A 17,444-nucleotide genomic window follows, 5' to 3' on the forward strand; every position below is an offset into this window, starting at 1 on the left:
TTTTGCTAATTGAATTGAATTCCAATAACTCTAGTCCTTTCTTAGGAGTTGGCTAGGACTTGAGGATCAAACTAATTAGTCCACTTGACTTTCCTTTGCTTTAGTAAAGGTTAACTAAGTAGGATTAAAACCCAATTCTCATCACCGTTGATAAGGATAACTAGGATAGGACTTCCAAATTTTCATACTTTGCCAAGAGTTTTATTAGTTATTAATTTATTAATTCCTGCAATTTATTTCCCTTGTTCAAACCTTTTAAAACCCAAAAACACTGTTTTTCATAACTAATAATAAGAACACCTCCCTACAATTCCTTGAGAAGACGACTCGAGGTTAAATAGCTTCTCAATACGCGGTACCAAATAGACTAGAGTCGGCATTGTTGACTTAAACACCGGTACGCATTTTTACAAAATTTTTTCGCAAAAGATACATTTTCCCATTCAAAAAAATCTACTGAATTCAAATTTTATCTTTTATTTTTAAATTATTATTTTTAAATTTTTGAACCTATTTCAGACAATTAAATTATTATTTTATTAAAACAGTTATTCCGATTCTTACATGATGCGTACAATCTTTGGAGCCTTAGTATAAGGGGTCATAATGCATTCTTTTATAAGGGACATTCTTGGTATGTTTGCACTCCATTGATCCCTTGTCTTCCTTGTAATCGATCATGCAACCATTTACAAAACAATCTATCTTAACTTCCCTTAACCCTAATTGGGAAGCAATTATCTTAGCTTCATATTAGTTTGTGAGAATATGACTAGGATCATTAGCAACTTCTCTAATTAACGTCGCCATTTGTTCAAAAGAATACTGTGACTGGTTATTTTCAGATTTATTAGCTAACATTCTTGTGATAATTGGCAGTTGCAAGTGAACAGACCCTTCCCACAGAGGCATATGCATGATTCCAATATGCGGTAAAATCTTTGTGCACGGGTAACATCTGCCTCCAAAGTGGCAATCAAAGCTTCCATCGATAAACTAGTAGTGTGTAATAGTGTATGGTTTGTTCCACGCACATTAAAACTATTTTTTAGAGCTAGACAAGAGTTCTTAATATGAAAGAGGAGTACAAGAAGTGGTTAATGAGTTTTTTTTGCAGTTATTTAAAACGTCTAATTGATAAAAAAAAAAAAATAATATTCCAAAACAAAGATTCAAGAGTGGCGGTAATTATTAACAAAGGAAGTCACGTAAATATTGTTTGTTGTTGACAATAACACTAAAAATAACAATGAGATAAATTTATTATTTAGTTTTATTTTTTTGTTCGTCTTGGTCCTCTTGTTCTTGCTTATTGTATTGAACTTTCTTGTAAAAGAAAAAGAATTTGCTATGCTTATAAGACAGAATCTATTATAACTACTGCATTTTATTGATGTATATATAATTATATATAGTAGAGACTTGCATTCATTGCAATGAGCATCACAATCATAATTCCATAGTTTTCAATTCAATTTTAATTTATTTTCTTATTTTCTTTCTCAAGTTCCGCAATCCTTTCACATATACTATCTTCTATACTTCTACTTGTAAGACCAATAAAATTTAGTTGTTTAGCGGAGGGAAAAGGCATTAACATAAATTATATCGTTCGCAACAGTAATGAATCTAGAAAATTTTATTAGTAGAGATAATACATATATGACAATAATTTTAAAATTATATTTTGTTATTATAAAATATAATTAACTTTTAAATTATCTAACGAATAAGTTTAAATACTAAAATAGTAAGTTAAATAGATTTTATATGTTCTTTTCATTGTCAATACAATTAAATGTTTTTCTTTTTATATGTATTATTAAACAATCATTTAAAAATTCTTCTTCCATATAATTACAAAATCGACTCTTTATAATATTTATAGCCGAAAATTTTTTTTAACTAATGTTATTTTTGGCAAACCTAAAACTAATTTAAAAAATATCAATAAAAAAATAATATTTGTCTAAGTTTCAATCAATTTTTGTAATTTTTTTATTTTAGAAATTAAGTCATTTGATTCCAGATAACGTTTTTCTTTGTTGTTTTATTTTCGATCTATTCTTTTTTTGGTTTTTCTTCAACAATTAATTAAATTTTAAAATTTTGCTACAAATTTTGATATAGACAATTTATAAAAAAAGTCCTTGGTAATATTTATTTACATAAACATACCAAAAATATAAAATTATTTAGATATTAATTTTTTATTAATATTAAACAAGCTAAATATATTTTTTATGGATAAATTTTTAATTTTTTATAATAAAAAAGTATTTAATAGAATTAAATTTTGGCCCTTCATTACATTTATTTAATTCTTTTTAATTTGTTGAGCACTGAATTAACAAATAAAAAATAATTTTATTTTAATATTATCGGTAGTGTATTCACTTTTAATAATAATAAATTTATCTACTAAAATTGAATTGATGTGTATCAAATTAGTATTTTTATATATTTATTATTGATTAATGTTTATGTTTCGAGTTTTTTTTTCATTTCTATACACTGAAAAGTGTGAACCAAAAAAAAAAATTATTGAGATCAAATTTATTTATTAAGTGGAGGTAATAATATATTTTTTTTTCTCTATATTCTATATGAAATTTTATGAAAATTCAGTAGAAAACTTGTCTCCACATAGTTTAATGTAGATCCGTTTTTGATTGGCAAGATCTATAAGAGTGTAATTCTCGTATGGAATATGAAAAATATTTATTTATTTTTTTATCTTATGACTACTATTTGTACACTAAAAGAGGATTTTTTTAAGGAAAAGACAATTAGTGACTTAGATACCTTCATCAGACTAAAATATAGTCATAATCAAATTATTTTTCTTATATTAAAAATTAAATTAAAAAAATATGCATATGCATTTTTTGTATAAATTAATTAATATAATTAATTAATTATATAACTGCTCTCTTTGATATTAAATTAATATTTTATGTTGCCAAAACACCCTTTCAATTACATTTGAAGCGACAATTTGGGGATTAAACCTATTGCATCTTATGTAAGTTGAAAATTGTATATTTATTTGAATCTCGTCCTCATCATTCAGCCTTCCGTACAATTTAGTGATTAAATTTTCAGCATCTCTTATTTAAATTCGAAATAGTGTATGTGATCCTCATCCTCATCGTTTAGCCTTTAAAAAAATAAACTACATAATATTTTCAATCCGAAAACGTAAACACGTGTTATGTGTACTTGTATTCATCATATCATTATCAAAATGGCACAAGGGACTTGTATTCCAAGTTGCAAATTCGGTACTACTTTGCTTTAATAATTAATTTATTGGCAGGATCTTTAATAGCGATTTAGCGACTAGTTTCATACCGTGTTTGAATAAATTTTCTTTTAATTATTAAAAAAATGCATTGATTGTTTTTCTGATCCAATATTATTTCTAAAGTGAATTATAGGGTACAGATCAAAACTCATACAGATTTAAAGATTTGCTTACTAAACTACACTTTTTAAAATCACACTTTTCACTTAAAATCGTAGTTCTTCACAAAGAAAAGCGTCACCTAATGGAAAAAAGTAAATTAGAAGATTTAAGAGAAGAAATAATTAAGTTATCAAAATTAATAGATCAAAAATTAATGATTTTAACTAATGTTAACTGTAATGACACCGAATTCTTAAAATCAATACAAAATGATTTTTCTCAAAATCTTTATTTTACTATAAGTTTTATTGAAGGATTTCAAAAACCTGAAAAAACTTATTTTTCACATGGAATTTCTAAAAAATGTTATCATGGAAATAATTCCCCACATCTTTACCATACTTTTAACCCACAATTAAATTCTATAGTAGATATGCTTGAAGAAATATTAGTATCCATAAAATTTCAAAGAAATAAGGAAAAAGAGAATCCCAAAAGAAGAAAAATTTCAAAATATAATCAACATAACAGATTTAAAAGTAAAACCACCACTAAAATTATGAATATTGAGGAAAGATTAGAAGAAGTTACAATGCTTTTTAAACAATTAAAAATGGCTCAAGAAAATAATATTATGGAACAGGGTTTTCAAATAGAAGAAGAATTAGTAAATTCTGAAAATATAGAAAATGAAGAACACATCCTAGATTATTCAAGTGACGAAGAACCAGCAATTCCAATACAAGTAAAAAATGAAGCTGGAACATCTAAGGATAATCAATCTCAATTTAAATGGGAAACAGGTTTTGATAATTATGCTTTTAAAAAAGGTTTTATAAATAAAGATTCAAAATATACAAAAATACCATTAAAATATGTTCCTAAAATCCAGGAAATGGAAGGAGAAAGAATGCTCGATTTAGACTGTAAAAAGAACGAAAAAAAAATTTTCAAAAATTGGTTGAATTCCTTTTTATTAGAAGCCTTTACTAATCCAAAATTTAGTGAATTGTCTGGAAGAGATATTTGGAATTACATAGGGTTTCATACTAAAGGAACTATAAGAGATTATATGACATCAATAGAAAACCAAATAATAGAAGAATTAGCAACAAAAACTACAGCTTATGATAAGATATTATATATAATGATGATTCTATATAAAGAATTTTTTGGAAAAAATATTATAGATCATAGACAAGAAGTTTATAATAAAGAATATCAAGAAGCAAAAAACCATTTAGCTAATATTCAGATATATGATCTATGTAATGTGGAGTCTTATATATGTGAATATAGAATACATTATTACAAATTAAAAGAAGAAGATAAAAATCATTATCTTAGTATGTATATAACAAAACTTCCATATCCTGCTAATGAATTTATAATGGGAAGATTTAGAAGAGAAATAAATAGAGGAACAATTGAAAATAACTTTGGTGGAGCAACCTCTGCAATAAGAGAGGAAATAAAAGAACGTTGTATGCAAGAAGCAACTCAAAAAAGATTTGCAAATATAATTAGAATTTGCTGTCAAGATAATGAAGAGATATCTCAAAAATATGGTCTTAATAAAAATTTTTAAAGAAAAAGAAAATATCAATTTAGAAAAAGAAAATACTATCCAAACTAGAGAAAAAAGAGATATTTTAGAAAGGAAAATAATAATAAAAACAAAAGACAAAGAAATAACTATTGCCCGAATAAAAAAGAAAATTGTAAATGTTGGTATTGCCAAGAAGAAGGACACTATGCAAATGAATGTCCGAAAAAGAAGGATAAAAAGGATCTTACTAAACAAATAGAAATTGCTAAGTCTTGTTTCATGGAACCTTTAGAGGAATCTGATGATAACTTAGACTATATTTTTGAATATGTCTCGGAAACAGACTCAGAGACTGAGTAATAATGCTACATTTATTACTATAAAAATAACAGAAAAGTTTATAAATGCTTTCATAGATTCTGGAGCAACACAATGCTTTGCTAGTTCAAATATAAAACTTGATTGGAAAAAATTAAAGAAACCATTAAGAGTTAGAATAGCTGACAAATCAATACATAAAATTGACCAAAAAGCAGAGATGGTTGAAATCTTTATTCAAAATTATAGGTTCATTGTTCCATCTATATATATGTTAGATTCTGGAATGGATTTTATCATAGAAAATAATTTTTTAAAGCTATATCATCCATTCATTCAAGAATTAACATATATAGTTTTAAAAGCTCCACACGATTCTTCAATAAATCAAAAATCAAAACGTATAAAAATACCGACTACTACTATAGATAAGATCTTAAAATTTAAAATATTTTCTATATTAGAGACATGTTATTTAAATTTATACTTTCAGATAAATATCCCAAAAAATAATCTTGAAATAAAGATAGAAGAACTTTTGGATGAAATTTGTGCTGAAAATCCTTTAGATATTAAAAATACAAATAACGAATTAGTAAGTATTAAATTAAAAGATCCTACAAAAGAGATAAATGTTTCAAATAAAATTCCTTATTCCGCAAGAGATAGAGAAGAGTTTTCACTAGAATGTAAAGATCTTTTGGAAAAAGGAATTATAAGATTAAGTAAAAGTCCTCATGCGGCTCCGGCCTTTTATGTCGAAAACAATAATGAAATTAAAAGGGGAAAACGAAGAATGGTTATTAACTATAAGAAGATGAATGAAGCAACTATTGGTGATGCCCATAAACTTCCAAGAAAAGATTCTATTTTAGAAAAAATCAAAGGAGCAACTTGGTTTTCATCTCTTGATGCAAAATCAGGATATTGGCAACTTCGTCTAGACGAAGAAACAAAGAAATTAACTGCTTTTACTTGCCCAACAAAAGAATCAACAAGTGTGTTGCTCTATGAATGGAATGTATTGCCATTCGGATTAAAACAAGCCCCAAGTATTTATCAAAGATTTATGGAAGAAAATCTAAAAGAGTTAAATGAATTTGTTTTAGTGTACATTGATGATATACTAATCTTTACAAAACAGGATAGAGAAGATCATCTTCAAAAATTATTAATAGTTTTAGAAAGATGTAAAGAAAAAGGATTAGTTCTTAGCAAAAAGAAAGCAAGAATAGCAAAACAAGAAATAAAGTTTCTTGGATTAATTCTATCCACTCAAGAAAAGCTAAAACTTCAGCCAAATGTCCTAGAAAAGGTAAATTTATTTTCTAATAAAATAGAAGATAGAAAACAATTACAAAGATTTTTAGGGTGTATAAATTATATTTCTGATCAAGGATTTTTAAAGAATATAACAGAATACACTAAAAACTTATTTCCAAAAATAAGTACTAAAAAAGAATGGAAATGGGATGAAAAAGATAGTATGCAAATTCAAAGGATTAAAGAATTATGTAAAAAACTTGTAGAACTTTATATTCCAGAAGAAAATGACTACTTAATAGTAGAAACAGATGCTTCAGACATAACCTGGTCAGGATGTCTAAAAGCTAAGAAAGCTATAAAAAGTTTGGAACAAGAAAAAGAATCACTAGATTCTAAAGATTCCCCAAAGGAATTACTTTGCAGGTATATTTCAGGGACTTTTACTCCAACAGAACAGAGATATACCACTCATGAAAAGGAAACTTTAGCAGCAATTAAATCTCTTAAGAAATGGAAAATTGATTTACTACCCAGAGAATTTACAGTAAGGACAGATTCAAGTTACCTAACAGATTTCATACGATATAATTTAAAAGTTGATTATAATCATGGACGATTGGTAAGATGGAAATTATTTTTGTTACAATATCCAATAAAAGTTGAATATATTAAGGGTGACAAAAATGTTATTGCAGATACACTAACAAGAGAATGGAGTTCGTCTACAACGCATTAGATCAAGAAATTCAAAAATATGAGCAAGAACTCGAAAAATGCAAGCATTGTCAGCAAATAAGGACACAGATCCAATCTCTCAAGAAGGCCATCGAAACAATGAAATCAACACAACAAGCAAAACCATCAGAGTTCAGCCAGCTAAGCGTGGTGGACAAATCAGGTGAAGAAAAAATTTCAGAAAATAAAACAATTGCTGAAATCATTAAAAAATCCACCCAAGATAAAAAATATTATGTAATTTATAATGGCCCCATGAAAGGAGTATATGATGCCTGGGAAAAAGCAGCACCATTCACACATCAATCAAGGATAATTCATAAAGGAGGGTTTCTAACACTGGAAGAGGCAAAGGAATCCTTCAGGGAATATGAAGCTCTCTATCCAGAACAAACCTTAAAAAGAGCAGATAAAGCTCCAATTCAAACCCAGAGAACAGGGATAATAAGAAACATTCCTACAAGGGTTGAAATCAAGGAAAAGAAAAAGGTCTATAGATCAAATCTCAGAGAAACCCTTAACATAGTCCTGAATTGGACTGAAGAAAAAAGGGCAATTTTGGGATATTATCCTATTGCCAAAGAACAGCTAACAAAGCTGGTTATATTCCCAGATGCTTCCCCATCTGACACCTATCAGTTTTTCCAATATGGATTAATTGATACAATTTTAATTTTTAATGATCTAAAAATTATTAGTGAGTTTCCTGCAGGATTCGTTGATGCAGTAAAGAGATTTAAAAATATGATTGACAATGTAAATCCAAGGGATATATCCCTAAAATTTACAAACAGTCAACCTATTTTTAATGAAGAAGAAGAATGCTTGGTTCCAGCACACCAAGTAATATTCATGTCCGTCTTCCCAGGAAATTTTCAACCAATTGATCAGATTCAAGATTTAACGATTTACAGTCATGAAGGAAGGTTAGCCAGCACATTAGCAAGGGTTTTTGAAAGAACTCAAAAAATAACGAAGGAATCTCACACAAGGATTAATTATAAAAGTAGAAATACTCTGCTTGTGTCCAGTAAAAGAAATGAAATTGAAGAAAGAGAGATGAGACTCTTGGTGGAATTTGAATCAGCATTCTACAACTTATCTGGACTTTTAGAAAAGCTCCCTGAAGGGATAAAGAGGAATCTCTGCTATTTAATAAAAGACAGAGAAGACCACAAGTGCCAGCTATGTGCCTCAGAGATATCTGAAGAAAGCAATAATGAAACGGAATCAACTCACATGATGAAGGAAGGAGACAATGTATCTGAGGGTCACATGATAAAAGAGGAGGACAGTGCATCTGAAGCATCTCTCAACATTATTGCATAGTGACGTAAGCACTTAGGTCATAGAGCACCAACAATGTAGCTGGTGCAAAAGAACAAAGAATGACGTAAGCAATGACGTCATAAGAAGGGTAAGGATGGGAATTGTCCATCAAACCCAACTATTATAAATAGGTTGCTTAGGCAATTGTAGAATCATCAGACAATAGAAAGCAGGAGGCTAAGAGTACTCATATGCTAGGAGAGCAAGGAGGAAGCTGCCAAGGCGATTCTATAGTCTGAAGAAGAATTCCCTTAGGAAAAATAATTCTAAACTCCCCTCTGGAGTTAGCATCTACAATCTCTCCTTTGGAGATAAAAACACCTTATATAAAATATACTAAATAAAGGAAGTTTTTCTCCAGAAAGGTACATCTTCATCTTACCTTTAAATTATGAATTATTTAGAAAGTTTGGAATTAACAGAAGAATCTGATTATTATAGATTAACTGCCTTATTAGATAATGAAAAACAGGATGTTCTAAAAACGGAATTAAATCTCAAATCAAATGAAAACTTTAATAAACAAAATCTCTTAAAAGAAGTTTTTAATAGGAAAAATATAATATACTATGGAAAAATTCAACTTGAAGCCCCTATAAAGATAAAATCCGCCAATGGAGAACTTGAAATAGCTTTGATAAATGATGAAGAATTGAGTAAACAGATTGAGAAAATTAAGGATCAACAAAAAAGATCTAAAATTGGATGGATTCATATTAGTACTATACAAGTCTTAATCAAATCTACATATATGAAAGGAATTAATTCACCAATAAGCTTAGCAATCTGTGACAAAAGAATTACTGATGATCCAATAGATCAAATAATTGGAATTGTTCATGGAAACTTGGCAAACGTAAATGTTAAATTCAATGCTCATCTTGGATATGCTATACCTTTATCAACTGAAAATCTTGGTAGATCTATAAGTTTAGCTTATAAATTTCACAGAAAGAATCTAATGGAACAAGACGATGAACCATTTTCAATTACATATGCAATAAATTATGCTTTAACAAATAGCCATCATAGTATAATATTTAAAAACAGAGAAAGAATTTATGTCGATGAATTATTTCAGAAAATTGTAAAAACAGAAATACCAAAATATAAAGCTATTGAAAACCCAGTTCTATTATTAAAAGAACCATCAGGAAAATTAGTTTTATCGAATTTCCAAATAAGAGAATCTAAAATTAATAGCCCTTTAAGTTTATCTAAGTTAAAAATTAAAGAAGAAAATTCTGAAATAAAAGAATTAACAAAAAAGGTCGAAAAGTTAAATGAAACCCTAAACACTAAATTATGACAATAAATAAAGAAGAAATATATGTAACTTATAAAGACAAGAAACAAGAGCTCTTTGAAAGAGAAAATCGTTTAAATTATTTACAGTTTTCTGGAATAAATCAAAGGGCATTTGAAGCTCTAAAAATAATTTATGACAAGTTGAAAAGAGAAGTTGAAGAGCTAGAGAAATTAATAGAATCTCTGGAAAATAGTGATGAATCGATGATAGAGTTTGCAGAAATTCTAAAATAATGAAGCATAAAAAGATTGAAAAACCAGAAAATAAAATAAAAAGAAAAAGGGCGGAAAAATTAAAAAGTAAAATAAAGGAATATAAAAGGGAACTAAATAATCTTCGGACCGAAATTGATGACCTTATAATAAAAAGGATAGAAATAAGAATAAATATAAACAAGTTGGAATTAAACTTAAAAAATTTATAAATGCCTGGAAAACCATATTATAACTTAAAAGAATTAAAACTGTTAAAAGAAAAAATGGAGAATGAAGTTGAAAAATTAAAAAGATATTTAGAAACAACAGAAAGTGTAGAAATAAAAGAAGTTCTTGAGGATTTGAGAAATTATATTAAAGAAAAAGACAAACAGATAAAAGATTTTATATACAATAATCCATGCAAAAAAGAATATTATAAACTAAAACAAGATTGAAAAACTATAAAAATCAGAATTATAAATTAAGGACTAATAATAAATAATCACACAAGAAAAATAATAGAAATGGTCAATACTTTAGATTATAAATTCGCACCACCAATTGAATCTATACAAATTATAATCTTATTTGAGGTAAAATATGAAGAATTAATTTCGAAAAAGAAAGAAAAGTCGAATGTTAAAAAACCAAAAAAAATTGGTATCAGAGTCAAGTTAACGATTAAGGGTAACACTTTTTCTCTAAGCAACACTTTTAGTGATACGCTTTTAAATAAAAAAAAACAAGAATATGTAAATCTGTACCAAAATGCATCTGTACACTAGATGGACCCTATTTCTAAGGGCTATGATTTGACGTGCATGTATATATTATGCATTTTCTTTTCCTACAGGAGACAACAAAATGAGTAGTAATTAATTAAGTTGTAGGATTTTAATTTGTTTTACAAGTCAAATGAGGATTTAATAAGATCCTCAAGATTTGGCTATAACGATAAAATCCTCTCGTGAATGAAGATTTCAAAGGTTCTTTTTTAGATGAGAATTTATTTTTATTTGATAAATTCTGGTAAATTATATTAATATATGAACTTTATTTCGTAGACATTTGAGAAACTTTTGCTTGCAGGAATAAAATATTCTTGCTTGAAGAGTAAGAAAAAATGAATATAATATATAGAGACATTTAGGAAGAATTTATTGTAAGTTGTAACAGTTGTTGTACTTATATATTAAGAAAAAAATTAATATTTAATACCAATTTTTTAACCAAACAAATCCAACCAAGTCGATTACATTCATGCGCATATATTTTTCTTCTTCTTCTTCTTCTTCTTCTTCTTCCTTATTTTTCTCTTTCGTTATCATCATCATCACCAACACCACCACCTCCTCTTTATCTTCCTCTTCTTCCTTCTTTTCTCATTGGAATTTTTTCTCCTCATTCGCCACTACAAGAGACACGCCGAATAGCGGCAGTTCTTTTCGGAATTTGCGGCAGTTTTTAACCGTTGCGAAACGAAATTCCAGCGGTTCCACAAGCGTTGCCTATTAGGGGGTGGAGATTTGATTTTGCGACGGTTTTGAGAAACCGCTGACACAACCGCAACAAATCAAATAATTGATTTTGCGGCAGTTTTAGAACCGCCACTATTCGGTCATTGGATTTTAAAAATAAAATCTGCGGCAGTTTTGAGCTGCCACAGATTTATGTGAGTTTTTTTAAAAGAATGCGACATGATTATATCACATACAAAGCGAATGTAAATAACTTGCTAGCATAACCTTCCCTTATAATAAAAAACAAGATTATATCACTAGTTCATGCACATGAATAAATTCATGAAGCCATTTCACAATTTAAGACAAAATAAAACTTTTGACAAAGAATAAAAAAAACATACTTTAACCTCTTTTATCATGATTCCTTGTTCTAACTGCAAAGCAAAATATTGCAGTTATTAGCTAAACTACTTAATAATGCTTGTTGAACTCATCTCACATTCCAATTTAGACTTCTTCTCTCGGCTTCATTGTTCTTCATTGGTTGTTGACTCCATTTCAAGTTCCATACATTGGTGAGACTGTTGTTGGTTCTCAGGAATCAAAGAATGCATGTTGAACTTGCGTTGAGTCCCCCCCATTACTCTATGCTGTTGGCTGCTGAAACCATCTTCATTAACACAAGCTCTCTCATTTTCAGTACTAGGGTGATTGTTGTTGTTGTTCTTGTTGGCACCTGTTGTGCCTTTTGTTTTAAGCATGTGTATTTCCTCAACCATTGGCTTTCACATTTGAACTCGAGCATTTATGAACCAATTCGATACCTACATTAATCAGTTTATTACATATTTAGAGTGTCTTCTGTTAGTAAAAACTAAAGAGAAATGTTTCTTGTACTCATTTTTCGTTACATAGTAACAAGTATTTATACTGACTGGTCCAATTCCTTTGCATGGGATGAAAATTGAAAATAAAAATTCTTACTTTATGATACTGTTTAAAGCTATCATATGATGAAATAGACCTCCTTTCAAAAAAGCTACATATGAACATTGTAGATTACAAATTCAATGAACTGAATATATAAAAAGACTAACAAATAAAATGATGAATTTGAAAGGAATAATCCCCTACCTGGTTTCGTGAAAGACCTTTTTGTGTTGCCAACATGTGTTTATCTGTGTCTATGGGGTAACTGAAATGAAATTCAAAAAAAAAAATAAATAATAAAACACTGTAACAAAAATTCAATGTCCTTTTATTTCTTTTTCTAATAGAATGAAAGAAAAGTCAAAGGAGAGAAACAGAGAAACAAAGAGGAACATACAGATGAAGAAAATGCTCGAATAACCATGCTTTGTGGGGATACATCAACTTGGACAAACAAGAAGACTCATAGCTGAATGTTGATACATGGAAATAATCCACAAATTAAATGCACATCACTTAGTTTATCAGTTAATGACACATTTTATTTATATTCTCATAGGAAATGTAATTTATTGGGGAGAATGAAAGATTCATGAAATTAGTAACTTTACTACAAACACATTTTTCAAGTATTAAAGAATAGAAATACTAAAGACATCCATCCAAAATTGAGCTGCCAAGCTTGGGCATACTATATTACACATTTTTCAACTTGGGCATACTATATTGTTTTTTGTCAACATGCAGAGAGATATTCAATTGAGCTGCCAAACTTTAAAACAAATAAGTAGTAAATCAAGCAAATTTTCACTGCGAAAATTTATGATATATGATTTTGACATCTAACTAAAAGAAAGGGAGATTCATCTAACGGAATAAGGAAACAAACATTGGAACACCTATGAATGGTTGAACAATGAACATGTTATAGAACACAATTAGTCTATGCACTAAGAATATATAACCAAGGATAATTCGTTTAGTTTATGTTCAACTAGATTTGTCATGTTTCACAATAAACGGTCATATCTCTCTTTCTCTCTCTGGCTTCTTGGTGTCTTGTAATTTATAACATCAAATACAAACACCAGAGCATGATGATAATATATAAAACCAATTCATTGTTAGGATTATTGGACCTTACCAGTTTTCTCTTTCATTCTTCTACATCAAATTTGCCAAGGGTGGAAAAATCAAAGTCTTTGGCACATTATTTATCTATTTATTTTAAAAAAAAAAGACAAGACAAGAGCCACAATTCAACAAGAAACAACATATTAATACAATTATAGAAAGGAACACCCTTTTATATTCCACAAGGGAGGAACAAAATGATGCAACTCTAAACCAAAATAAAAATCATGAAAAAAAAAGCTGAGAAAAAGTAAGATAAATTGATTCAGATATTAAGAAAAATGATGCAATTATGCACCCCAAAATTCAATATTTGTTAAATGCTATATAGCAGATAGTGCAGTAAAAGCAAGAGGCTTTTTTTCCATTTTTGACAAACAATATGCCCAAATGAAAAAGATAATAAAATAAATCATATAAAAGCAAGTGAATCATGTTAAAGGGAGTGAAAACCAACCTCCTTTTGCATGAAAAGGAGCCTTGCCTTCTTTTGTTGGTAATCTGGCCGAGGAGATAGACAAGAACCACTCTCGGTTCTCCAATCTGCTTTATTCTCATTTGCACCATGGAACATCGAAGATGAAGAACCTGAATTGCTACCTTCTTTTGCTGTAGCCTCAGTTTGATTATCGACAATGATAACATCAGGTGAAAATAGGGCATGTTTGCGAGATAAATTTTTGGAGGCTAAACAAAGGAAGTGAAAAGTTTAAATTTAAACCCTTACCTCTTCGAAATTGAAACAGGAGAACAAAGGTTTCAGATAAATTTATTTACTTCTACTTAACATTCTTTTGAGGTCTTCTCTTAACCCAATTAAAGATGAGGCATAATCTAAATCAAAATTAATCAAATATATAGAGAAATACGTTTGGTTTAATTTACAAGAGGAGAGGTAAGTAGTCTACTTGTGGGTTTTAGTTCCTAATTGCTGTTAATTGGCTATCTGTTTTTGTTCCCTTTGAGATGCACTAGCAGGCATGAGAAAAATAGTCTTAGTCTTAGCTGCTGCCTATAAATACTAGTTGATTAGTTAGTTTTAGTTTTGGTCATTCTATTAGATCAGTTAGAATAGGAGAGGAAGAACTCCCTCCATAGTTGGTAGTTCCAACAGTGTGGTCCAATAAAGGATTGTGATTTGCAATCCCTCATTTATCAATAAAGCCTACCGATTCTGTTACTACCTGATCCTATCAAAACCACATCAAGATTCAAAACATCGCCCAGTAACAAATTTCTATTTAGATTGAACAAGCTAAGCAACATAACGGAAAGTATTGATTAATTTACCGAATCATTAATTCGTAATAGATCCGCTTCAACTTTGGTAGAGATGGTATATCAGCAGGAGCTTCTTCAACAACATTATCACCTTCTTTAGGTTTTTTCTTTTCCTTTGAAGCATCAGCATCAAATACTCTCGTACTAATTTTTCTTGAAAGTATTTGTGCACGAACATAATCTTGACGGTCTAGGCACAAACGAACCTGCACAATTTAATGCAAGAAATTCCTTATTCCACAGCTAAAATGCAACATCAAATTATGGCAGATGCTGTCATCTCTAAAGGAAATAGAATGATGTCTCATACTTGTTCAAGAACGAAAGCAATTTTCTCAGTTTTTGCCATGGCACCAAAAGTTTCCACCTGTTATAAAGGGCCATTACATGAGTCAACTGACTACTAATTGCATAATAAAAATTATCACAACATTCAGTATCCACACCAACCGTAATTTCTTGCATCAAATCAACAGCTTCAGCTATAAGCCCTTGTTCCTCCTTAATCTTGGCAAGTTTCTTGGCCAATCGAGCTCTCTCAATCTCAACATATATCTAATAAATGATACAAATGTCATATGTACATATCACTCAAGCTCAACAACAGATTTTGCTTCACCGTCTTTTGTTTTGTGTTCTTGGCAAGAACCAAAAAAAGTGTAAATTGAAACCAAATAAAAAAGCAAAAGGGATGGATTTGTAACCAAATAATAGAGAAGGAAATCTGAACCAAGTTAAATAAAGGCATAATCTCAACCAAGTGGCACATGAGTAGCGAGCAGATCTGGGACAGAAGCATCATTTGGAATGCATAAGTGGGCGCTTCTCCTCCGGTAAAAACATGAAAAACTAGATAAAAAAGAAACAATAAGCGAATTACCAAATAAATAAAGAAAGGCAGAAGGAGAAGACCTTGTGATGGGTGCTGGTAGAGCTGATAGAGGTTGGAGGCGACACTGGCAGGACGCTCATGCACAGCTTAGAGGAGACGGCGAGTAGACCTGGCAGAGCAGAGAAAGCAGAGGAGCAAGGCGTACAGAGAACACCGTTGAGAGATCTCGAGACCGCAGCAAAGACAATGATGGAAGAGAGAGAGAGAGAGGGAGAGAGAGAGAAAGAGAGAGAGAGAGAGAGAGAGAACTCTGGTAATTGTTAGGGTAAACACAGTTGAGATTGAGATTTAGGAAAAAAAGAGGCGAAGCTACGAGAAAAATAAAATGAATTGCAGCTTTCTCTAAAACAGCTGCGTTAACAACTACTAAATTGGTAGATAGCGGCTGACTTAAAAACAGCCTCTAAAATAGCGCCGCTATCTGCCGTCTGTCTTGTAGTGTTCCTTTTCCTCTTTCTCCTCCATCATCTTCATTATCATCATCATCATCGTCATTCATTGTCGTCTTCTTTTTTTACGTATCGTCATTATCGTTATCGTCGTTTTGGTTATTGTTATTGTAGAATTTTTGCAATATTGATGACATTCACTATTACATTTTAGACATTTAGTAACATTTACTTCTTAACATTTGTTAAAATGTTAGTAATTATCATAAAATTAAATTTTACATAACATTTAAACTCAAATGTTAGTAAATACGTCTAATTTTTTAAAAAACTTCAAAAAAGTTTTACCTAATCTCAATTAGCTAACCACGCATGTTCTCAGTTCTCACCCTCACTTTTACTGTCAGTGTTCTAGAACGGTGAAACCACCTCTCCATCCTCCTCAATTTCTTGATCTACTCTCTTCAATCTGTCGCTCCCCTCATCGATCTCATGGTTTGCAAATGGAAACCACAATTGCGTGTTTTGCATTGAATCCACCTCTTAATCCTCTTCAATCTCTTACTCCTCCTCTTCGATCTCTCCTTCGCCACTGTCATCGAAGCCATCGTCGCCGCCATCGTCACCGTCAATGTGAGATCTCTGCTCTAAGATCTGAATTGGAAACTCTCAAGGTACGGAGAACTTAATCAATTATTTTATGTTTGTGTTCTTGTGTCTAAAGTTAATCTCATTGAATTAAATCTATGTCTTCTGAAAATTATTTTTGTTAATCTCATGATTCACTACTCATTTCATTCATTTTGAAAATGGAAAGGTTGATTTGATTTGTTAATCTCATGATTCACTACTCATTTCATTTCATTTCATGCTTCACTACAAGTCTTTCATGCTTATTCTCTTACCTGATTTTACAGTAAGATATTCATCAAGATCATGCAATGAAGTTTCTTGTTGTAGATCGAAGAGAAACTTCAATTGCACAAGTAACTTCTCTTACCTTTCACTGAATTTGTTTTTTCATTTGACTTCTCAATTATAGCTAAAAATTATAGTTAATAGATTTTCATTGTTATGTGAATGAATTCATATGTTGTGTTTGACGAAGAATTCAAATTTTTTTAGGATCAATTTTTTTACGGATGTTCTTTGTGCTTTTGGGAGTGTATTTAAATTGTTTGATGAAATGCCTCAAAGAATTTTATGTTACTATATATTTTATATCTTATAACTTTTCAATGGT

The 17,444-nt window shown here is 29.7% G+C and overlaps 1 protein-coding gene across 1 annotated transcript; it reads right to left on the minus strand.

The window, feature by feature from the left end:
- Nucleotides 1-14,925: 14,925 nt before the first annotated feature.
- Nucleotides 14,926-16,340, minus strand: LOC112778353 (26S proteasome non-ATPase regulatory subunit 12 homolog A-like). The gene is made up of 5 exons (XM_072228413.1): nt 16,331-16,340; nt 15,833-15,921; nt 15,371-15,475; nt 15,231-15,287; nt 14,926-15,126 (listed from the first exon to the last, which is right to left on the minus strand). The coding sequence occupies exons 1-5, from the start codon at nt 16,338-16,340 to the stop codon at nt 14,926-14,928; spliced, it is 462 nt and encodes a 153-aa protein (XP_072084514.1).
- Nucleotides 16,341-17,444: the final 1,104 nt, after the last annotated feature.

This window comes from Arachis hypogaea, chromosome 19 (genome assembly GCF_003086295.3).
Source record: "Arachis hypogaea cultivar Tifrunner chromosome 19, arahy.Tifrunner.gnm2.J5K5, whole genome shotgun sequence".
Lineage (NCBI taxonomy): Eukaryota > Viridiplantae > Streptophyta > Magnoliopsida > Fabales > Fabaceae > Arachis > Arachis hypogaea.